This window comes from Microcebus murinus, chromosome 2 (genome assembly GCF_040939455.1).
Source record: "Microcebus murinus isolate Inina chromosome 2, M.murinus_Inina_mat1.0, whole genome shotgun sequence".
In the NCBI taxonomy this organism is placed as follows: Eukaryota; Metazoa; Chordata; class Mammalia; order Primates; family Cheirogaleidae; genus Microcebus; species Microcebus murinus.
Genome location: NC_134105.1, coordinates 86,654,704 through 86,680,503, shown reverse-complemented (window position 1 = coordinate 86,680,503; position 25,800 = coordinate 86,654,704). Strand labels below are relative to the sequence as shown.

The 25,800-nt window shown below is 37.0% G+C and overlaps 1 protein-coding gene across 5 annotated transcripts in view; it reads right to left on the bottom strand.

Annotated features, from left to right (window-relative positions):
• Positions 1-25,800, bottom strand: part of NTNG1 (netrin G1) — a 317,947-nt gene that overhangs the window by 55,846 nt on the left and 236,301 nt on the right. For 3 of the 5 annotated variants that reach the window (XM_012751581.3, XM_020283438.2, XM_075999915.1), the window contains exons 5-7: positions 14,530-14,556; positions 3,890-3,955; positions 1,316-1,375 (exon numbers count right to left, since the gene is read on the bottom strand). In XM_012751581.3, the coding sequence (XP_012607035.1) occupies positions 1,316-1,375; positions 3,890-3,955; positions 14,530-14,556 (153 nt within the window). The remainder of the gene's footprint in view (positions 1-1,315; positions 1,376-3,889; positions 3,956-14,529; positions 14,557-25,800) is intronic. The other 2 variants (XM_012751583.3, XM_075999916.1) reach the window with 1 other exon arrangement.

Here is a 25,800-nt window from a genome sequence, read left to right as displayed (position 1 = left end):
CTAGAGATTCAGTGATGGAGGGTCAAATTCCAGGTCAAGAGGCCTCTTGCATGTCCAGTGTGCTTGATATGACACAAAAGACGGACTTCGTAAGTCCCTTTTGCTTCCCTTCTCCTTCCCCTCCTTAGTTTCTTTCCACCAGTCATCCCTACCGTGGCTTCAGTGACAGCCTGTATGACACACCACATGCTCGTATCGGCTTCTTACAGTATAGACCTGGGGCTGCTCTATTCCTAAAGAGAGGCAATTGCCCTAAATTTCAAACCCACTTGGATTCCCCTCTAAAGAGAATCTTCAATGTTTCATAGTTAAAAACACACGGTGATCAAAGTTTAAGACATGATTTTAATAGTGTCGGTTTCCCTTTACCCATCTTCTGACCGTTTCCTCCTTTTCTCTACGCGCCACGGGACAAATTCAACATTGACTCAAAACTGGACAATGACTTAACTAAATTCGATAAGGGACAGGGAAGCTATTATGGTCATATTCACCAAGTGGGTGAAAGTAAATTAAGATTTTGTTAATAAATGTTATTTCTTTGTAAGAGGCGTTTCATGAAAAAAAAAAATCCAAGCAAAACCAAAAAGTGACATATGCCCAACAATCAAGGGTGGAAAACAAGACACACCTGTTACACAGGACATTTAAAGGAAAATGGTGAAATAAAAACAGAAGTCTTTATGTTTCCTGAAAAATCTTCATTCTGTGAATGACAGATGCTAGCTGGAATGGGCCATTCATGAGTCACAGATGAGATACTGCTCACTTTCATTTAAAGAAAGCCATACAACTATTATTTTCAGATCATGAGCAACATTTAACCCAGTGCAGATCTTCACTGGTATTTTTAAAATTTATTCAAAACAATGTTTGGAGGCATAAATTCCAAGGTGTTGCATTTGTCACAAAGTGAAATGGGTACCATACATGGAACCTGCCATTCTGGCCTCATGAAAAGCATCCTTGAAACTCACTGTAAGTGGGTTTCCTTATTTTCAGTGCAAATGAGTATCTATGTTAGTGCTCTAACATTCATGGTCTAAACAGGAACTTCAACTGTTACAATTCTTACTCACATTAATCTTTCAGAAAACAAATGTTACAGCATTTTTTAATTGTAGTAAATTTCTGAGTGAAGCTGTTTTTTCTTACAGATGGCATTCTCAGTACTATTTGATGCATTGATTGATATCATAACATGCCTCACCAATAAGCTGATGGGTACACTTCACAAATATTCCAGATTCATACAGTGCAATGTTTCACAACACATAACACCATGAAATCACTGTATGAATCCAAGAATTCCTACCTCTCTTGTGGTTTGCAACTTGAACAGAAGAAACTGTTGACAAAGCTAATTTGGGAGCAACTGGATAGGTTTAAAAGAATGAACAGCAAATTAGAAACAATATTGAAACGTTCAAACTGTAATAACTTATCACCAACCCACTTGAAAAATAGCCCTACTAAATGAAGAGACTATCTGTATCTGTTGTTTCTGAGAGTTTGTTTCAATTACAAGGAAAGGCTTGCATTGGGCTGAAAATGGTTCAACATTGTTAGTAATAAAGTTTAGAATTTGTATTTTCGGAGGCAAAATGAATTACCATTGAAATCACGAATCCAGTTATGCAAGGATTGTTCCCAAACTATATGGATATTAGGATCCTTGATTGTCCCTCCTTTTTTTTTTAAATTGTTCTATCTTTATTACCTTTTTAAAACATTTACAAATTTGACATATATATGTGAGTATATACATTCATATTTACGTATAGAGATTTAGGATTGTCCCTCTTTTAAAATAGTAGTTGTGTTGCTGAGTTCATTAGCAATATCATTGCCTTAATTTACTGTGTCATTTTATCTGTGTCGCCACAAACTACATAAAGCCAGTTAGACTATTTTTGTTGAGCTGATTAGACATCACAGAACATAGTCTGTCACAATGATCAACCATTCAGCAGCATTTGGGCCTTGGTCTCAGAGTCACCTTAAACATGTTCACCTTTAAACATTGCAGTCTTCTCAGCATTTATTACCTTTGTGATGATATCAGTTTGTTAATGGCAGTGTTTTCTCTCTACATTTGCCTGCCATTCCTTTTCCAATTATTCATGAAGAGTTACTTGTGAAAATAGCCAAAATGGAATAGAGCCCGATATTCTTTGCAGATGTTGACGAGGTAAATTATGGCTGCACAGAACTGGCCTCAGCTACAAAGTGTACCTTTTGCTAAAATTTCAAGTTCAAGCACTTTATTCAACTGTGCTAGTTTCTCAAATAGATTCATTTGAACTCATTATCCACATTTTTAAAAACTGCAATGGTATTACCTAAAGATATTTCTGAAGGCTTTTTGTCTTGTGCATTCACAGAAAACATAGCAAAATAATTAAAAAGGTCTATTTCAGGTTTTGAACAATGAATAATCTTGTTCAGCCCAAAACTCACTGTGGAGAAGTGTTAAGTCTCAGATCCTGTTTTGTATAATTTGTTGAGCTATGAAATTCAATGGGAAATAGTGAGTGACATTTCACTGAAAATGCTATCATTGAACTTGCCAAGGAATAAAGCCACTAAACCTCCTCCGAATCCTTGTAGAATTATACTAATAGGGGTGAGCTTGATCTGTATTTCTTCTTCCACATATGTATGCAGAAACTTGAAAAAATTCATTTGGACCAGATGATTAAGATAATTCTATTTGCTAGTAATATATGTATCTAGGACAGTCTCGATTTCATCACTCTGATCAAGGACTGAAAATGCAGTCCTTCCTATTTGACTCCTCAACAAATTGCTAATATATTTTGTTTTGCTTAGCAGCTATTTCCTGGTTCCTCCTTTTGCTCATTTCCTCCTCCATCTGTATTCATTAGAGTTTAAAAGGAACATCCTGTATCTAACTAAGGAAGGTGGAAGCCAAAGATGTGCCTTTTTTTTTTTTTGGAGAAGGAAGAAGGCAAAAGAATACAATTTTATATTAAAATAAATTCCTATTTATACATGACTATATATATGTCATGACTATATATATATATATGCGCTAGCTGTTAATGTGCATTGCACATTACACTGCAGCTTATGAAGTTTACTGCCCAGTTTTTAAAAGTTCTGTTTCTTCTTGTGCAATCACTATATTATCTGTTAGTGTCGTTTTCTTTTCTTTCTTTCTTCTTTTTGACATTAGAAGTCAGAAAATAATTACTGCGCTAAGGACAGACAGAAAACAGATTTCTCTTAATACTGGTAGTCATGAACATTAGTTGATAAAGGAGATAAAGGGGGAAAGTCTCAGCAAAGAAATTTACTGTGATATGGAAAAGAAAGAGAGAGAGAGAAAGGAAGGAGGAGGAGAAGAGGAGGAGGGGGCTGGGAAAGAGAATGCTCCAATTTTTTGTTAATATGGAGTTAATATGGAGTTAATATGGAGCAACAGTAAGAGAAAAAAGATCTGTTGGGTGTCATAGTACTGCCTGTCTGTCTTTTCCCAGACTTTCAATACAATGGAGGTGCCAGTTGGTTTACTTAAAACAAGTTGGAAGGAGACATTAAAAGGACTCCCATGCCACTCACAAGTTTTTAAGGCTTATTAATACTCCACACTGTGATGGCAACAGAACTTTAGGCTTCTCTTGGGACTGACATTCAATGCAAACTTGGTAGAGGGCTTATAAACTTCTACACCATCTAATTTTTCCCTCCATCCTTCACTCTAATCTTTCTGGACAGTCTTCACATTAGAAAAAAGATTGAATTATGATTCTTTCAAAGACATGGTATTCATGGTAATGCTCTTATGTAGTGCTAAAAATGGCACATAGGATTTTCCCCCGAACATGTGGGATTTTATATCAGTAGGAATTTTACATGCTCCTACCTTGTTTTGGATTAGAAACCTCAAGGGAAGAAATATTCGGCCATATCCTATTAAACTTTGGAGCATCTGCATGCATCAGGAAAAATCAGGGTATGTTATTTTCAGCTATAATGTCATTTGGTCTAAACAGAAAATACATGGACAAAGACAAAAACCATACATCTGCTCTTTAACTTGGCTGTGATGCACTTAAACAAAACATAACTCCCACACCAAACAAGAGCAAGCAATTGATGATTCCCAAAACATTGAATGGACATTAAATATATAGCCACTTCCCTAACAAAGCTACACATTTACTTTTGAAATAAGGTAGAATCTTCTTACACACAAAAAAATCAAATAGGGACTTCAGCTATCCAAACTGTTATGTAAAGCTGGTGCCTGAAACTAGAAGATAACACTAAAGAAATAATTTCTCACTTGAGGATTCCATTCTCTTCAATTTATATTTACAGATATGAACTGGCTGCATTAGTCTTTCATGAGAGATTCTTTGGGGTATGTTTTAAGTGTGAGCCATTATCTCTGAAAAGAAGTGGATCTATTTCCTATTTTTATATGTGCAATTTCTCAGAAAAGGAAAGAGGGATGATACTGGTGGTTCTGGTTTAAAGAGAATAGTTGAAGGTGCTTCCAATCATACCTAAGATTTGTACATATGGGTGTGTCTATGTTTTCATGATGCTCAAAATATGTTTCTAGAGTTATTGGTTCCAATCCAGAAATAATTAAAAACACTGATTAATTTAAGAATTGATATTGTTTTTCTCTTGGATCCACAAATATTAAAATATATATATATGGAAGGCAGGAGAATATCTAGTTTTATATATGATGATTTAAAATTATTTTTGTAAAGGAGTATAGGACATGACTATTAAAGCAACTATTTCATGATTCAAATCTTACCATCCACTGAGTTCAGCTCAAAACCACATCTCTTATATTGTTCTTTGAGACCACTAAAGTCCACAAGGACAACTCTTGTCTCTAAACTCCTATAGTATGTTCTTGTTTGTACTCCTGATTTCTCGCTGATATGTGGACAAGCATAAGTTTTAATATTGCTGGTTAAAATTTTATAGGTCTATCTCTCATCTCTCTAATTAGATTGGATCTCTTTGAAGAAGGGCAAGGCCTTGCAGAGGGCCTCAGTAAATATCCAATAATTGAGAAATTGATATCAAGTGGATTGGCTAATGTAAGTAGGTATTATCAGATTGTTTCCTCCATAATTAGATTATAGCAAATAACATTCTTGCAAGACATGAGACTTTCATGATAATTTCAGTTTTTAAATATTTGTTAGAAAAACTGATCTAACAGATCTAACAGAGCTGTTGCTCTGTTTTGCTCTGCTGTCATACATATATATCAATATGCAAAGGCAAAGGAAATCCTAATATTGATATGACTATATCAAAATTTATGAATGAAAAAAGAATGCAGTAATTTTCCGCATTTGCATCCAGGTGTTACTAAATAAATGAATATTTGGTAACATGTAGGGAAAATATGCAAGTTATTTACTGAATGTTGCTTTTTCAAAAATTTTTTTATTTTTTGAGACAAAGTCTCACTCTGTTGCCTGGGTTAGAGTGCTGTAGCATCAGCCTAGCTCACAGCAACCTCAAACTCCTGGACTCAAGCAATCTTTCTGCCTCAGCCTCCTGAGTAGTGGGGACTACAGATATGCACTACCATGCCCGGCTAATTTTTTCTGTTTTAGTTGTCTGGCTAATTTCTTTCTATTTTTTTTTCTTTTTTAGTAGAGACAGGGGTCTTGCTCTTTCTGAGGCTGGTCTCGAACTTCTGACCTCAAGTGATCTTCCCTCCTTGGCCTCCCTGAGTGCTAGGATTACAGGCGTGAGCCACCATGCCTGGCCTGAATGTCGCTTGTAACTTAAGCATTTTGATGATGGGTAGATACTGAATTAATAGAACGAGCCTACTTGATCTGTGATAATCAGCTTTGAAAAACTATAAATTTGCATTTGAGGGAATTAATATTATCTGTATTCCTAGAAATTGTTTGTTTAAAAAAGATTTCAAATCATTGGTATAGTTTTATACTCAAATATATTTATTTATATTATTAGCATCAAATTAAGACAATCTTAGTTTGGTGAAATACAATTCTCTCCATCTTTTTCTGTTGTAGAGACAAATACAGATTGTAAATTGGGGTGATATTCATAAATTTAACATTAAGTATTTAGTGATTTGTTTTGCTTGATGAAATGAAAGCAATAATATGATGTATTATTTTATCATTAACCTTTGCCAAGAAATTTAAGCAAAGGAAATAATTTTACATTAAATCAATTTAGAAATGAGTTCTGAAAATTAACTGCATAAATTAAACTTTATTCCATATTCCAATATATTAAATAATTATTTATTCCTAAAATTTAGTATAGCTTTTTTCTTAACATTTTATGATTTCTCCCCAGGATTCTGAGGTTTCAGTTTAAGGATCTTCTTATATGTATTACAAAATTAATGTAGGTCATTCTACTTTTGAATTGCTAAGACTACTTGACCTGTATGGAATTATCAAAATGGATACTTCAGTCACAATATGTTCCCTACCTATAACATAATTTTGTTCATATTGTACACTTAGCATAGCTTCTTGGGCAGGGGAAGTCCTTATTTTTGCCTGGGAATATAATTAGACATTTTTTTTCCAAATAGTTTTCATTATGTAGGATGCCTAACTTTCCTGTATAGTTAAAACTCAGAACCACCACCAGCTATCGTGTGGAAATCATATACATACCTCTGGCAGCTCAAAATTATATGTGCTATATGTTTTCCTTGGGAGGAAAAATGCTGTCTTGAAAAAAATAGCTATTAAAATTTGTATCCTCTAAACCCCTATAGCATGTTACTATCTGCACCTATACATTTTAATAATTGGCCATCATGAGATCTTTAACTTAATATCTCACCTTAATTTTCTTTTTAAATTTTGTTTTATAATTGCAAGGCCAAGTAAGGAAACAACTTAAAATTAGCCAATTACTCTCTGATTACTTCTTTACTCTGAGATCCTGACATGTAGTAAATATTCAACGAATATTACTAAAAGATGTCTAATTCCCAGAAGTTAGGTTAGGCACATTGGAGGGTATATTAATAGTACACAGGCTGAGACAAATGCTATCTTATAATATCCAATTCCAATGAAAGTCTTTGCACAGCATAAAGCTTTCGGGAATTCTTAGCCAGTAGGCTACTTGTTTCAAGTAGTTATAAATTGCAAACAGAAAAAAATAGTTATGACAAAAGTATCTGTATTACCTCTTTGGGTGAACTGTTGCAGAATTTATTAATTTCATTGTTTTCACAAATCAACTAGGGAAAATCTCTGGTCCATATGAAGGTCTCAGAGTGGTAGTTTACTACAAGGCACAGGACACTGGGAGTTGGAAGATAAGCCTGGTCCCAGTTCTGCCATTGAGGAGCTGTCTGGCTGGCAATTTCTCTGGACTCCAGTTTCCTTTTCTGTAAGATAAAGATGCTGGATAAGAGATTGCTAAGGTTTCTCTCAGCTGACAAGTCCTATCACTCCAGGGGTTTTCTCATGGCCTGGCAGCATCACTCTAACGTTGAGGGAAATAGGAAGCCTGTTGAGGCAGGGCATATGCCCTTTGGAGAATCTAGGGATTAAGAGTTCCCTGAATGACTGAGAAATTATTGCTGCATGCTCTGACTGCGGGACTTTTGATAGCCACAGTGAAACCCAAATTGGAGTTGAGAATTATGATCAAGGTGATGGGAGGGATTACTATATGCTTGTAGATGGCCAATCATTTAGGAATATCCTTGTATGAATATTCCTTCTTCTTAAGGATCTTGGTCCCATGCATGTGGGAAAATGGACTGCATTTGTCTTGAGGGTCTCCTTGACTAGACTCCAAAGACTGTGTCTCTGTATGGGATGGAGACTGCAGTCATATACACCAGAACTTAAAAATAAACAAAACATCTGAAATGCTCATCAGATGCTATTTTGAATTTTCAAATTACATCTACCGGGAATCTAGAAAAGATCTATTTAGGTGGGGCTTTTTAAAAGTATGGTTCATGTAAATGGAGTTCAGGCTTGGTTGGAACCCCAATTCTACCACTTGGACAAGTTCCTTAACTTCTCTATGCCTAAACTTTCTCCTCTGTAAAATGGAGATAATGACACTACCTGCTACTGGTTGTTGTCAAGACTGAATGAGTGAATATTTGCTTGGCACGGTGGTGAGCATTTAATAAATGTTAGCTCATTCTATGTGTGGTTGCTATTATAATAAAAATCAGATTACTATGGTATAAACAGTTGTACTGACTTAAAGTAGGGAAAATAATGTCCCTCTTTTTTTTTTTTTTTTTTTTTTTTGCAATCTTAGTTGTTCCCAAAGCAACTGATTCTGATAAGTAAAAAAGCTCACTTAAGATGTAGCTTATTTTAGCAAACAATCTAGTTCTAGGGCTTATATCAATTACTATCATTCAGAAAGCAATAGAAATTAGTTTGTAATATTGTAGGAAATATTTTCTTTTTAATCTTTAAAGATATGGAAATGTTAATTCCCAAGTTTTTTTTTTTTGTTTAGAAGCATATCATCTTAGAATGTGAATCAAATATGTAGTTTTTCCAAAATTTTTAAGAACCCCTCAAAAAAGCTATCATATAACAATTTATTTGTAACAGTTGAAATCCATTTTCATGAATGAGAAAAACTGAGATGCCAGTTATAAAATGAAGCTATGGAAAAAAGTATTTTCCTCTTCTGTGCCCCAAGGAAAGCTCTCTGCACTGTAAAGTTGGAGAGAACTATGTTAGGATGCCTAACTCTGACCATATAGTGCTGACGCCATAGCGGATCAAGCTGAAAAGGAAGCTTGAAGCAGAAAGCTAAAGACATTATGTTTACATCAGGAAAGCAATGGAGGCAGGTTGCTTTAGAATGTTAAGCTGTCTTCTGCAACAAATGGCATTCACTGAGCATGAATTGTAGCCAGCTTTAAGTCACTTTGTGAAAACCCTTTAAGGACAGAGTACAATGTGACCATGCATTTCTACCAAAAGGCAAGTTTACTGACTTTTTTTCTAGTATAGTCTACCATGTACTATCTCATACTTTAGTAATTTAAATAAATCAGAAGGTGAATTCTACTGTCATGGTAGAATGAAAAGAGTCCTCGTTTGGACATTGGACATTGAGCTGTAACCCTGTCTCACCTACTGTCCAGATGCTTTAGATAATTTATATAAGCCTTAGTTGCCTTACCTGTAAAATGATGAGGTTGGATGAGTTGCTATTTAAATGTCCTACCAACACTAATGTTTACATGATTTTTTGATGCTAAAATATGGCACCTTGTGAGAAACGGGGCTACCATGCTGTGAAATGCCCTTGCTGAGAGGATGTTATGAGCCTTCATTGAACATCCTTCTTCCTGGGCTTATGAAGAGAATATCAGGTGGAGATGAAATCACAAGATCCCTTTGGGTTTATATAGTCACTGCTGTTGTTCCTCAGGAAATATGGAAATAGCATTACTGAAGCCAAGAAAGGAATCTACAGGAAACTCTAAAGCTCTCCGGGAGAAAACCCCAGAGCCTCAGAGGTAATCTTACCATCTTCACAGCTAGTTGCCTACTTTCAGAAACATAGCATCATTAAACTGGTGGGGAAGATAAGAGTTTAATGTTATAGTGGTAAGGCTCTCCTTCAGATGGCACATAGAATTTTATTTGGCTATAAGCAATGATCTAGATAAAGAAAAAAAATGGTTTACTGTCACAGAATATGTATAATCATATTTCAGAATTTGCATAGCTAATTTCATTAACTGTTTCATGTTCTATAATATAGCTGACATCTACACGTTTCCCCCTCTTCCTCAATATATTGGGGATGTTCGGTAGTGGAAGAAGGGCACTCTGAGCCTCAGATTCACCACTTGTAAAATGGAAGTGTAGACACATAGGAACATCTTCCTGCAATTCCAAGCAAAAAGCTCTGCCTGACTTTTCCAGGCAGTGGAGTGGCTAGTTGGACAGCTCTCCAATGACAGTCCAGGAAGGCTTCAATTGATACCTACACCCTTGAAGTGACCGCTACAATGTGGGGATTCAAAGTTAACATGTTTTAAGTTTCATCATACCACCTTTTGGAGAAGTTGGCAAATCTTTATTTAAGCCAGGAATTTTCTGACCTAACAGAAATAACTAGCAAAGGCAGAGATATCAGCTCACACTTAAAAAGTGGCTTGGCATTCTAAGTTCACCTGGGGAAAGGTTAATACATGAAAAAGTTAATTCGTTCAAGGTGGGCAATTGTTGTCAATAAAGATTAGTAAACATCTCAGATTTTTTTTTTTTTTTGAGTGGGAGATTCTTTCCCCCTCCTCCATTGGTATATTTGATTTGTTCTTCAGGTTTAAAGAGGCAGCTATGTCCTAATGTTCATTCAACTTTAGGATAACCACATGGCTTCACGAATGTGAAATGCTAGTTACACAAATATGAAATGGTTCTGTGATAAGGATACTGGGTACATGATATAACAATCCCAAAGGCATTTCACCTGGGACCTTAGCTTTCCTTCTAGAACATCAGCAAACAGCTCAAAATTAATGTAGCACACTATGCAATTTGCCATGTCGCTACACTAGCCTGATATTTTTTTTCCTCATTATATAAAACCTAATTAGTTAAAGGGCAATTTAAATGAAACTTTTATTTGGGGGATTTAGAAGTATTAAAGCAAAGGGGGGAAAAAAACCAAACAAACACTGCAGCTCTCTGGATAGCATGAACATGATTATTAATAACCCTTGGGTGGGAAAATGATTAACCTTGTTATTTTCCTCACGATCCAGGTTTCTACAATAAATTGGTACTGCACAAAAATATTTGGATGCTGTATGGAAAACAACTTTTACATGGTCTCCAACTGGCATCAAATGTTTTAAAGTATGAAAACATCTCTGGGCTTTCTCAACAGGCTGATGGATCCCTGCAGGTAGCATTTCCCTTGTTTAACAGACCTGCCAATTAAATCAAATTAGAGATGAATTTTTACCTCTGTGATGAAGGAAATGCTTATTATAAGAGAAAACAAGAAATTTTCCCTTGAGTGAAATGTTATTTTAAATTGAGTAAGTTGGGGATCAGACAAAGGGACAGCCAAACAACTTCTCCAGTATTCTATGTTTTATATATTAATACCATCATGCCAGTCATTTCAAAATAATTTAAGAAAATAATCTATAGTCAAGTTCACCGTATGTTTGCATCTCTTTTTTCTTTTGTTGGTATGCTAAGAAATATTTCTGTTTATTTAAAAACTCCAAGTCATTTGAAATGATCTATCTTGATGTGATCTTTCACTTTCTGGTTGGTCTACCTTTAACTTCTGACCCATCTGTCATGTGCTTTTTGTAAGAAGTGATAATCACCCACACAAATCTATTTGCACATTAGGCCAATTTTTGACGGTCTAATTATGCTCTTTATGATATATTTAAATAGTATAATTTGTGAAATGATTTGTTTTTCAGGACCAAAGATCAGATCATATATGTTAGAAGGTAATGATCTGTTTATCATTTTAACAAAAACACCCATACCAAGCCAGCTATTAATTTGGATTATCAGCATCAACAAATGTTTAGTGGATAAAATCATGAATGTTTACTTATAAGTGCATAATACATTTTATAAAAAATGAAATCTGAATGAATTACTACCACATCTGGTGAAGTCAAGTCATAGATCATAAGGCTCAAATGGCTACAGATTTATTTTGGGATTCATTAATTGCTGACAATATCACCAATATTTTTTCAGCCATGGTCAAAGCACATCAAAATGACTGAGTTTTAAATCAAGTACCCTTGGGATGATTGGAAAACCTATTTCTTAATAGATAGACAACAGCAGGTACAAATGACCTTAATGGAAAATTTGTTTCAAAAACATTTTTAGCAGATGATCGGAAAGGATGACTGCTCTGTCCATGCATTCAAACCTTAATACAGGCGCTGACATTTTGAGATCGCTACTGAAATCTATTAGGGCTCCAAAGCCTTTAGTCACTGTGTATATAGCATGTGTATGTAAACTTATGGTTACATACATCAATGGTTTAGACATCATTTATTTTCCGTGAGATATGCATTGATGATCAGAATCTCATGGGTGTTACATCTCTTATAATGGTATCTTCCTGTATAGTCGTGGAATTATATTCATTGATTCCTTCTTTGGGGTAAAGGGAGAAGCCCTGGCAAACATCCAAACTTAGTTAAAAATCCAAGCAGCCTCCTCTTCTCTGGCTTGCACCTTGGAAACCCCATTCCCATGCCCTCTAGAACAGGCAGTGAGTCATCTACGCGTGAATTCTTGCCCTTTGGAGAGGAAAGGAATCCACTGGTGCACACAGCAGGCAAGTCCACAAAGAAGGAACTTAGGAAAGCCATTAAAGCAGCCTAGGAGATACAATCATGTTTGATGGTTTTATTGTAAATCTCTTTACCTTAAAAGCCAGGCAACAGGCAAACTAGTCACGTGTGATGTTGGGTGGCCCCTGGAAGCTCTTACATCCTGCTTGCTGGAAATCTGAGAAAACGCCCTTTAAACTCCAAGCAGAGCAGCCAGAGGCATACTAAAGGCAGCTTACAAACTATCACTTTTAGTCGGAGGGTTTTTGTTAGGTATTAGGAGTTAAATTTTCCTAGGTTCCTGACAATAAAGGTTAATACATTTGCCAAAGGCACAACAAAGCATCCTTTCAGGTCACCACTGATTTCAAAATAAAACAAAGCAAAACCAAACTGGAATTTCCCGATTTGGTGTGTAAAAGGTCAACATCTGCTGATGCTCAGAGATGGGGGATGTGGTGGAGGCGGCTGGATGGGATGTGGAGTGAGCAGGACAGTCAGAGGGTCCATGCAACACACAACTGACACTCCGAACAGAAAGACACCCCAGCGCCAAAGAACTACTTTTCCATCCATCCATTTCTGAAACGTTCGACAGGCCAGACCACGACAGCAGCCTCCATAATCTGTCTCCGCTTGCTTCCGTTTGGTTCCCTGTTGTTCTAAAATGCATGTGCAAATGCAATTGTCAAGGCCTGAAAGGAGCACATTGTGGGGTGTCTATACAGTTAGGCAAATGCGAGGGGGGATACTAAAGCAGAAAAATTAGACTATTAGAGCTGAAGGTTCTCATTTGCAAGTTCGTCGTGCTGACGCTGTTTCAACAAGATCACAAAGGGGAAGTGTAGCACTAGGCTGGCATCTAAATGGATGTGGACACTGTTTCTATTTACAAAGAGGCCAATTTTCATGGCATTTACCACATCCAGTTCTTAACAAATCAGTGTCCAGGCATATTCACAAGCTTTAAGTAAACTGGGTTGATTTATAAATTGGAAGATCTGACTATGCATTTATAAGAAGTAGGAAGTTGTTTTATCCAGATTATCAGAGTATTGCTTTTTAGATGGATGTTGGGTGTCGCAATCTTTCAACTGCTATTTACACTTGCGATCACCCAGCCTATGACATGGGCCTGTGAAGGGTGACACTACAGTGAAAATTCTTCTCTTCACTCACAGTGCATAATCTTGGCTTCCTCAGTACTTTATTTCTAATCAGTTACTCAGGTTTTGTTCCAAGCTTTTAGCCATCAGAGATAAAGGGTACAGTATGTAAAAATATGTAAAATTCTGCTCTGGAAAGTTATTGGACATTTTCTAACAGGCATTTCGGGTTTGGTGTTCGGGTAGCGTTGTTCTATATGTAAACGGGGAGCTACAGACTGGTTTTCCCAGTATAGCAGAGAGAATGTTCTTTGCAGCGAGACTGGAGAAGCATTCCACAGAGGCTTCAAGAGGGATTTCTCTTTAATTGCTTAGATTTCTAGCAGGATTTTCTAGCACTCTGAATCCTAAATTCTGCATGTATTTTTTATACCTCTTCTCTATCAAACTGAAACCTAAGTGGTCCTGGAGACATGGATCATTATAATTTAGGGGGGAGAAATGGATGTACTGATTATCATTTTCCTTCATTCCTTTGGAAAGACTAGTGCTCACAAACCTGCCTCTTTCAGGCCTTCACAAAGTCCAGAGTTTAATACATTAACAAAATTCCCTTTCCCTGGTTTCATGGCCTTTGCCTTGAATTCTGATGATTATGCCCCAGGCATTCATTGGCATTCATTCTCTGCTTTTCTAAATTATGTTGGAAATCCACATTCAGTCCTAGAGAGAGAGAGTTCAATTTGTTTGTTGGTTACTAAGTATGAGTAAGTAGGACTATTTATATTTTTGCTAAAATAAGTTATGGTTATCTAAGTAATTGCACCTCTGTAGAGGTGGCCTTCATTGGTCAAAAGTAGTCAGAAAAGCAGTGGCACTGCCATGTCTGCAGAAGACTTATGCATAAATAACTACTTTATCTGTGCTCTCAGCATATCTGGGCAGAAAACCAACACATAAAATGCAATTCACAAAGCAAGTACCCTATTACATCAGAAATGGACAGTGGGAAAATAGATCTGAGGAGCTGAACAACAAAGCAAAGCTAGGCTAGACTGGGTTTGGTGATTTTTTACTTACTACCAATACTGGAAATACTGGGGATACCTGGAGAGAAAGAAAACAATAAAAACAAGCTGTTAGCTATTTATTAATACGTGACATCTTTAACATAATATAAAAATCTTAGTAACTTCACATTTGATAACATTTAGAACATTAGGAAACTGGCATAGAAATATATGTATATATATATATATATATTGATTTCAACAGCTGGTTCACAGAAGCCTTATGACATCAAACATTTCATGCTTGCATGTAAGGTTAATTTGCGTGTGGTTCAAAACAGATATTGAGCTAGGCTTATGTTCTGTGCACAGAGTACCAACTATACACCTTGTGGACCTGTGTTAATATATCCACATATGCAATAGATCTTTTTAAACGTGTTGAGATGCATGTGTTAGCTGTTGAAAATCATTTGGCACTTTATTTGATTAATCTCACATAATCATCATTTTTATTCCTCTTTTACTTGTCAGATATGTGGATTAAACTCTGTAATAGAAACTTAATTGAGCAGAATAATTCAAGAATACATTAGGTTGTTCATATTGATCATGGACTTCATCGATTTTTCAGCTTTCACTTTAATTCACAAGTTGTGCTAAGGTAGTGGAGCCATTTCAGAATGTGGCTGGACTTGGCATAAATGCGGGCATGAATTTAGTCTGTATCCAGATTAAAACTCCAGGCTAAGCAATAGAGTGTTGTGGCCAAGAGCAGGGGCTCAGGAGCTTGGCTGTCTGAGTCTGAAGTTGACTTTGACTCCTAAGCTTTTGCTGATTGTGTGACCTGGGGGCAAGTTCCTTACACCCTTGGTGGCTCAGTTTCCTCCTTCTTAGGGTTGTTGCGAGGATTTTATAAAGTGATAGATTTAAAGCACCCAGAGCATTGCTTGACAGGTAGTATGTGCTATTTCCATCTCTGCTATGATTACTATTATTGCTGTAGCTGGCTCATAAGGCATCACCATCATAGATACTGCTAATTAAAAGCCAGAGATTTACACTCTTGCCCCTAAATTCAGGTAGCAGTGTGAGTGAGAACCTGGGATGGGAATCAAATAGACCTGAGTGAGAATCTTGCTTTGCTACTGACTAGTTGGGTGATTTTAGTCATGTCCCCTGGCTGCTTTGTGCCTGCTTCCTCATCTAAAAAGGGGCTAATAATATCTACCGCATAGGGCTGTCGTGAGGATTGAATGAGATAATCCATTAAAATGTCTGACACATGGTGTGTAGCCGATAAGTGATAGCTGTCAATGAGTTGTTCAGACTTGTTCTCCACAACATTGAGGTGTAGTAACAGGTGGTAACTGTAAGAATCGTTAAGCTTCTATTTTAGTATTAATCCTTGAACAACTGCCCACTGCTTATTTTAACTAGTCATTGTACCTTGCTCAGAGATTTCTTGCTTTGTATTCTTTAAAACTCACAGCTATTTTCCTATTTCTTAGTGGGGAGAGGAGAATGAAGAAATAAGGTTTACTATGATTTTTTTTTAAAACCCTGGATAGGATGAAATTTTATTTTCAGGTGTTAGATATATTAAAAATCTCTTGCTTTCAAATGTTCAGAGTTTATAGTGCTTCAGCTTAACTACTAATCACTGATCAACTCAAACTAGAAATCTAAATTTCTATTTCCATGTTTTTAACTCTATCCTATGAACTGAATTTCAAGCTGAATGCAATTTCTGCAAAGGACTGCTGAATTCCTGACCCAACACTTCAGCAGACTATCTCTGCCACAGCGTGACAGTGACTCCGTACTGAATCTTTATTTTTTTCCTTTTCAAATCCCCTGTTGAGTGAGGTACGATGGCAGCATCATAATTTTAGTATCAATTGCAGAAGCTCCAAATTTCCCCATGATTGAAAATCTTGCTCCATTGCAAGGAACCGCTTGCCTATTGCAATCCATCAAAGAGAAGGGAAGTTAGGATGGCAGGAAGAGACTTTTCATGTGTTTTCAAACTTACAGGGAGTTAGAGGGGCATGCATAATGCAAGGTGAAGTTCTCTGGGTTTTTGGCCAGACACAATGGAGAGCAAACCTGCAAGCCTGTTTGATGCTATAGTTGAATACTTTAGAAAGATGCAGAAATTTTTCCATTCCTTTGGGAATACCAGTGCAGGGGAACAATGTTCATTCCAAGTATACAAACCTCACCAAACAAGGCTATTATGAGATTCTATTTTCCTCATGAAGATGCTTTCTATTACCTAACCTTGGATGCTTAAAATTCAGGCTTTTCCTCATTTTGTGGCTTACAATTTTTTGAGGTGCTGCCAGATGAATCACTTTCTATTCCATGGCTGCAAAATGGGAATTGCTTAGAAAAGATTTTTAAACTGCTCATTTGAATAAATATTTTTTGACTTTGAAAATATCTGAACACCAAGGGATGTCCATTAGTATAGTTTCAAATGTTATTTTTTCTTAGTGTTTCTTATTTTAAATGTCCAGATACCTGGTTTTTGGTTCTCTACAGATAACTAAAGGATTTAGTAAACCCATCACATTCATTAAAAAGGCTACAGGTAAGCCATGAGAAATCCTTCAAACACTCAAGGAAATAAGACGGGAAGACCTAGAAATGAATTGCAAGAATTCATTGCACGAAAGGTGGAGTGACTTTGGGGTCTGTAAGGAATGACTCAATGAATGCAATTCTATTTTACAACAGCCACTGTGCCCATAAGCCAAGGGAATGAGAGTCAGATTGTGCTTAGAAAAATTTCTAGGCAATGTTGGCAGTTTTTTAAACATTCCCTGTGAGGTGACAACTATTATGTAAAGAATATTTTTACCTTTAAAACTGAGCTCATAAGTTATTTCTTCCCTTCATTCTCCATGTCCCTGTGGGAGTTAGCTCCTCTCTCCTTTGTACAGGCCTCCATGATCAATTTATCAAGTTAGTTTTTAATTGTTTGTGTGTCTGCCTGACAAGTCTGAGGGAACCAGCTCCATGTCGTGGTCCTTTCTGTATCTCTTGTCTGCATAGGACAATGCCTTATAATGGCGGAATTGCTCAACATATATTTGAACAAAAATGTATTACTTGTTTCCATAATGGTTTCTATCATTGTGAAAATACCACTCTTCGTCAATGTATGATTTTGTCTCCTATAAAACATTCCACTGAGACATTTCTCAGAGTTCAGGATTTATGCATATTAATTGTTAATACTAACATTAAATGTTGTCTTTCAACACGTCCTCCATTCTGATAGTAAGAGTTGTACAATGTACAAATCCCTCTCTTTGCCTTCCATGAAACTCTGAGCCTCAGAGCTCAGCTTGATGCTCAACTGGGGAAACTGTTTAGCATTTAATGTGTGGCCTATTTTCTTTCCATTCCTTTTCTCAGATCTTCCTTTTAAATTCCTATTTTGATATTTTTATTTGTATTTGTCTTTTTCCTATCCCACCCAGGGGCAAATACAGATTGTGTAGGATGCAAAGTATATACAAATCTGAGAGCTCTCTTTAAGAGAAAGAATATAACATTAAAATATAAAATTAGAAAACAAATTGAATTTTTTTTATTTAGAAGAGGCCCAGTGAAGGACCCTGATGTTTAAACTTCATTAACTTAAATCTACCTCTGGAACAACCTCAAAATACTTGGGAAAGATAAACAGATGATATGTAGATAAAGAAGAAAGAAGGGAAGGAAGGATGATACTACATAACCTAATTCAGGAAAAGTGATAAAAAATTGAGAGCTAAAAGGAATGTAAGAAATCATCTTATTCAACCATTTCATTTTACAGAGGAGGCATAAAGAGATGCAAGTGACTTGCTCTTTATAGTCAATGTCAGAGCCTGGGATTCCTGGTCCCTGTCTGAAACATTGCTAAGCTTGCACTGAGGAAATGAAGCACAGGTGTGCATGAGCTTTAATAGAAGTTTCTGCAATGCTCAGTATATGTTTATAATAGCAATGGTTCTTCTAGAATAGAAATGTTGCTTCAGCTGGAGACATAGATACATGTTGAGTAAACAAGAAGGCCATTATGCCCCCATGTGCCTATAAAATGAGAAGGTGCTAGCCTTGTAGGTACTTGAAGTTATTCTCTCCTCAACCTGCCTTTCCTATTCCCACATTTATTTTAATGTTTGTTCTAAGGGTATTCTGCTGCAATTAGAAGGAAGGGAATTGAGTAGAATTATATAATGTAATGATGTGATATTTTCTTCTTCTTTTTAAAAAATCTTACTACCCTCCCACACCATGTAAATAGCTAAAGGGTACATAGTTGAGCTTAAGGAAGTCAACAAGATGGAGATCTCAAAAATAAATGCCCTGATCTTCAGAAGCAGATTAATGCAGTGCTAAAAGCCATAACGCCTTTTGAGAATCAATGGAAGATTCAGCAACTTTTCAGCAGGAAGGAAGCAGAAGGGATAAGGATTTGGCATGCCTCAAAATTACCACTGTTGTGATAGATGATTTGAAAAAACTCATCAAGTAGGTGACTACATCCTATGCCAGACTGAAGCCACTGGGAGCTCTAACTCCAAAGGAACTTCTTTTAGCTGAAGAGGTAGGTAATGAGCAAGAAAACATTCTGCAGACTCATTTGTATTCCAGAGGAATTACTTCCGATGTCCTTCCAGCCTCAGCCCCTGGTTCGAACTGCAGTTGATGGGAGGTGCGGTGAGTTGTCTCCCTGGGACTTGAAAGTAAGGGAAATAAGATTGCCTTCACAAGAGTATGCCGTGAAATCATCGTATAAATGACCCAAGCAGAGATAGCTGAAGTCATTTGAGAGCAGCAACAGGGCTTGGGGCTTGAGCGTATGTGACAGATTTGACAGAGGTGACATTAACCTGACTTACTGTGTTAACATAACCGAAGAGTGGAGGAACCAGCTAATCAAAAGGTGGAAGCTTTGCAAAAGGTGCATCCTGAAACATATGGTGGCAGTACTGTCCTAGCATTGTCTCAAGAAGAGAGAGTGGTAACCTGTAAACTTCTAGGCATTCAGTGTCCTGCTGGCACGGGGGAGGCTAACTCTGTGCAGGATGGACACGGCGGGATGTTTCAGCCTGATGTTATTAACATTCAAGTCATCTAAACTTCCTGATCCCATGCTCACCAAGCAACCTTCTGATTATTATCTGGCCCTGGACGTAGACTTAATTACAGGAAAGAGAATACACTAGTCATAAGGACTCAAATAATCTGAACACCATAGATGTTATTTCATATTGTGGATGAATAAACAGGCACTTGGCCACAGTATATCTCCCCATATAGCTGTTGTCTCCAAGGGGAGGATTTGCTGATCATGTGCTGGATCTCAGTGAAAATGTAATGACCGTAGCAACCAAGTTCATTGTGGCTTACCATGTGCCTGGCACTGTCTAAATGCCTTATGTGTTTTAATTCATTTAATTTTATGACAACCCTATGAAGTCAATAATCAGGCTGATTTTACAGATGGGGGAAACTCAGTCACACAGAGGCTGAGTAACTTGCCCAAACTGTCTCAGTCAGTTGTGAAGGAAATTTGACCCAAAAGGTCCAGGTTCCAGAGTTTGGGCCCATAACCACCACTGTGTACTGTCTCTTAATTTATTGCAGACACAGATCTCTTATCTACAGTTCTCAAATTAAAAAAAAAATTGTGAAAACTGGAAGTTTCTTCCAAAATATACCTGCAGTATAACCTACTGAACTCTGAACTACTTACGTGGCAAAACTGGAATGGAACTGATATGAGTTTATTATTTATAGTGCCCCCCCATCCCAGTTGGTGAGGATAATAATATATTTTCTGCAGAAATATTAAAATGTTCAATTAAATAGTGCTGCCTAATATTCTGCTGTGGGTATTGTTGTAATATAATATATGTGCACTGTATTACCTTTCTAAAATCCTAAAAAATGTTGAATTCCAAATTATATCTGCTCCCATATGCTTCGGATGAGGGACTGCGAACTGGTGGTTGTGCATAAGTAACTTGGTATTCTGGTTTTATAGACGGGCCTACAAGCTTGGTCATACATATATGAGGAAGAACTTCTCTTACTGGGCTGATAGAATTAGGGTTCTAAGCCTGAAAGGCTGGTGGTCAGAGCTTGACAGTGGTAAAGCCACCCAGGCAGTGAATGCCACTTAGGGAAGCCTGTGAAAACCGGCCAGCCAGTGTGCCATCTCTAGATGGTTGGATGGGTCATTTGCATCAGTGAGTCTTTTTCCTGTTGGACTTCCTCCAAGATCTCAGATGGTCTCTCGCTGTGGAAGAGCTGTGGAAGAGCTCGCTGTGTTAGAGCTGATGACCTGTGAAGACCACATATTCCAGGAGACAAAAGAGGATCTATAGGAAGCCAGTATATCCACATGCACATTACAGGGGTATTAGGTTTATTTATCTATTCACCAAAATAACTAATTCTACAAACATATATAAAGACCAAGAATAAAACATGGTCCTACACTTAGATTGCTAATGTTTTAGTTCCTGTAGTCAGACAGACCTGACTTTAATCTTGCTCTGTTATGCATTAGTTGTGGAACCTTGGGATAACTTACTAAACCTTTCTCAGCCTGCATTTCCTTATCTGTAAAATGGGGATAGTAATAGCACACACACCATTGGGATATTGTGAGGATTTAAGCCAATAATGCACATAAAGCACTCCATGAAGTATAAAAAACTATGGTAAATGGTAGCTATCATTATTATCATAACTTTGTCAAAGATAGTCAACTAGTTGTAAGTCTACATACATTATCAAAATTCTAGACAGAGAGAAGAGTAATTGATTTTGCATAAGAGAGTCTAGGTAGGCTTCATTGAGGAGTTGGCATTGAGGAGCAGTCTTGAAAAATGAGCAGAATTTCAATAGAGAGTGAAGACAAAGGTGCTTTGGGGAAAAGAAATGAATTTAGTATCTGGTATGTTGGTATATTAACCTTGAGATCTTTGCAGACAGCTGAAAAAAATTGTCTAGACTCATTAGAAAGATTGAAGCCAGAATTGGTTGATTAGTAATAAGTCAATAATACTAAGACACTCAACCACAAGAATATATTGGAATGTCAAGGAAAATACTTGGGGAACAGGCAAGGGTGGAGAACATGAAGATCTATTAGTAAATAAAGAAGAGGAATTTTTGAAGGCAGAGAAAAATAACAAGCAGAGATGTAGGAGAGGGCAAGTTTAGAGAAGACTGACTTGTTCAAACAGGTATCAAAATGGAGCCTAAATCCCAATGGAGAACAGAAAAAGTAACTCAAATTAAACCTGAGAAGCAATATTGTGCAACGCACTATATTCCTTGAGTCAAGATACACCTGGATTCAAATCCTCTGTCTCATTCTTCCTAGCTGTGTAAATCTTAAACAAGATGCTTTTCTTCTGTAATCATAAGATCCCAAGTATATAAAATAAAAATAGTAGGATCTACCTTATAAGACTGTTGTGAGTTTAGAATGAACTAATATATGTAAAGCACTTAGGAAATTGTCTAGATAACACACACACATGTGTGCACCTGGGAAAACATAAATTGGTCAATGCAAATTTAATACCAGAGAAAATAATAGAACAATCATCAAATTACTTTCCATCATTCACAGGAGCTCTGGATATCGTGTAACAATTCAAGTTGGATTTCTGAACAAACAAATAATGTCAAGGTCAGACCAATTTAATTTTCTTTCTTTGAAGAATATTAGACCATGTAGGTTAGAGAAAAGTAAAAGATTGAATACAGCTGAACTAGTTGGGTTTTCTGTCAGTCTCCATGACTTTTCTACCTCTAGGCTGCAGGAAATTGTTTGATCAGCATGTCCTAAAAAGAGGACAAGTTTTGTAAAAAGTTATTAAGTGGTTATTTTTATTATTAAGTGTTTAGTTATTAAGTTACGAAGTGTTCCATGAAACAAATAAGTTTGGGAAACATTGGGTAAAATAGGTTACTTTACTGTAGGATTGCTCAAAGGTTTTCAGTGTGTATATCTAAGAATCCGTATAGTGTACAGCATTTTCTAAACTTACTTGGACATGGACTTCTTTCAAGGGTAGTAGAACAGAGTTTGAGAAGCAAACATGTAGATACTATATTATCTTTGCTGGAGCTATGGTTCCTATGGAGTGGTTACTACGTTTTTAGTATCTATATGTAGAAAAATATTATGTGTTATTCCATAATATATTATTTATAATCAGTTTAAAGAGAGTTACTTAATACTTTTATTAATGAGTTGGACAATGTGGAATCAAGAGAACCATTAGGCATAAAGATGGACAGAGGTGCTATTACTTGGAAGGCAGAAAGGAAATTCAAAGGGCATTTAATTAACAGGGAGAAGTAAGATATCTTTTCTATAAAACATAAGCTTTGTAAAAAGAATAAGAAAAAGATATTGATACGCGTGCATTGGCTTTAAAAGACCAAGAAAACACACCAGGTCTTGAATAAAAGCACGTGAATGGAAACATTATCACAAAAGTTATCTCTTCTGCCTCTACCAAGTGTACTGTAGTGAAAGCACAGGGAAAGGTGGTGTGTCTCACAGACTGGGGTGATTATATTGTAGCGTGTTGGCCTTCTGGACTCTTCTTTCTTGGCTGTACATGCTTCATGCAAAAGTGGCCTTGAGTTGCTCTGGAACGCATGACCTCCAGCAAGGTCCATCTAGGTTATCCCTGCACGATGGATTGTCTTCAGAGGGGGATCTCATAATTCCCTGCCATGATGAAGGCCTCCTTGTTCTCTTGCTAAAAGTTGTGGGGATGGACAGAAACTGACCATCTTATTCAAAAAGTATCCTGGCAGCTTGAGATTCTACTAAATCTAGAGATTATCTAATAATACGAGTGGCATTTCTAGGCCACAGAAGGGTTAATGTTGAAGGGCCAGAGGTTGCAGCTCCTCCTGTTTTACTTCTTAGGTTTTGTATTTTTGTATTAGGATATGATACATCCTAAATATCCCTGACTTAGATAACTGACTGTTAATGTACTAATTAGAGTCCTGTGAGTGTGTGTGTGTACGTGCATGCTCTCCTGTATGTAAGAAAAAGTCAATATGAAATAAAAATTATAAAAGAGCTTAAAGTCCTGTGCTCGGCTTGAAGTACCACACTAATGAATTAGAGGACTTCCAGGAGAGGTAACCAGGTAAGAGACATGAAAATATTGTCATAAAAAAAATAAAGTTTGTGAGGGTTAATCTGGAGAAAAAATGAAACTATGGTCAATATAGTTCTTTTACTACTTAAAAAGAAAAATATGGTTAGAAATTAGGAGACACTCAATATTGATGCTAATAAGTGACTTTTATCTTAAATAAAACAGTCCAAAATTGGATAAGACTGTCATAAAAAAATCCTAAAAAATAAAATTATTTTTGAACACTTATTTTGTGACAGGTGTTATGCCAAACACATTACACGAATTAGCACAGTCAATCCTCTCAAAATCCCTGTGAGGTAAGGACTGTTATTATTCGCACATTACAGATGGGAAGGAAGCAGTGTTGGAAAGGTTAGCTGTCTTCCTCAAGGTCACACAGCCAGTGAATGGAGGAACTGGGATTTGACCCTGCAACCTGTGCACCAAACTACTGCATTGCTTACTTCCCTCCTTAGATGTTTTAAAGCACAGTCTGATGTGTCAGAGATTTAGTTGAAGGGGTTCTTTCCATTGCAAGAATGGACCACCGCAGTTAATTTCTAAAATCTTTCTCATATTATCTGCCACATTGAAACGCTGAATTGAAACCCGTTGGCCATTGGGTCCATCTGTCACCTTCTTATTTTAACAGAGATGAGAAAAGGTCCAAAAAAGCCTAGAGAAAAGCCAGCAACAACTAAGGAATGGATGGAGAATTGAACCTGCAAGGAAAATTGAAAGAGATTTCATTCCTGTGACCGACCAGGTAGTGACTTGGGTGATCCTCAACATGCAAACCCCTAGGGATATGTAAGTCATTTCCATGGAGAGTATAACAAGAAATCCATTTCAGTGAGAAATCTTGGCTGAAACAAGAAAGTCTTCCCCATGAAAATGTCTTGAAATGAACAAAGACTGGAAGCACTGTTACAGGGTGAAGACCAGGGTCATGTTAGAACAGAAGCTGATGACTTCCACAGCAGCCCACCCCAGCTACCTCCACGGGGGCGTGGGCCAGTTGGCCTGCCTGAGGATGAGCCAGAACGCCAGCAAGAGTTTGTGAACTTCGTTCTCTTCAAGCCTGTCCCACTAAAGAAGCAGCAGACGCTGAAAAGGAAATCTGGGCCATTTTCACTCTGGGAGAGCTTTAAACTAAATTTGACAACTGTGATCATGGGGGTTCTTAGGTAGCCAGCCACAGGGTATTGCAACAAATAACCTCCCAAGATCCCTTCTGAATTCATGAGTCTCTGGCCCTCGACAATTGAGGAAAGGTCAGAGTCTCCATTAATAAAATTGCCTTGAAAAATCAACATTTCTGCTCAACAGAGTTTCAATGTATTAATTTTAGGAGCAAGAAGTCAATTTTTTTCTTTAACACAGAAAGAAACTGAACACTCTTACAAAGAAGGATTTTTTTAACCTTTTGAAGGATTTTTTTTTCCTGCTTCATAGAAATTTTATCATAATTTCATGCCCCCACACTTTGTGGCTTGTTACTTGGTCCATTACTCTTACATTTAACTTGATAAGATCCTGGTTCCTGTGATATTAGTTTTTAGGTTTGGTTTCTCACAGCTGTTCCTTTGAAGTGGCTGATAACATTCTTAGCCTTGCATGGAGCCAGTGGCTTTTTAAGTTCTCATTCTCCTGTGCTCACTGTCTTGCTGCTTCTCTTAGTTCTCACTGAATGGGTATATTCTAATCTCTTCCTTCTTTTGCTTTTTAAAGATGGCAAACCTTGGGCTTTTGCAGGTGGCTAATTGGTCCGTCCATGGAATTGGGCAAATTATTCACTTTTCTTCTTGAGCATGAAGGAGAAAAGACCTGCTTTCCTAGGGATAATCAGCGATTTCAGTGGGGCACATGCATGAGTGGTAATGGGGGATCTCACATGTTCCTATAAACACAGATAATGCCTGTGCTATTTCACATGCTCACAAAAATCTTTTTTCTTAATGTGGTACCCACAGGCCTACAGTCCTGCTCTCTACTCACAGGATTTGTGGCAAGCATGGTGCAACTGCTAGAATTTGGAATAAGCCAATTATTTTGCTGGGCAAAGTTAGGACCTAGCTAAAACTGGAGAGGGAAACATCTGTATAAAGCATCTCTTGGGTTACCCAGTACAGGAAATGGCATTGTAAACA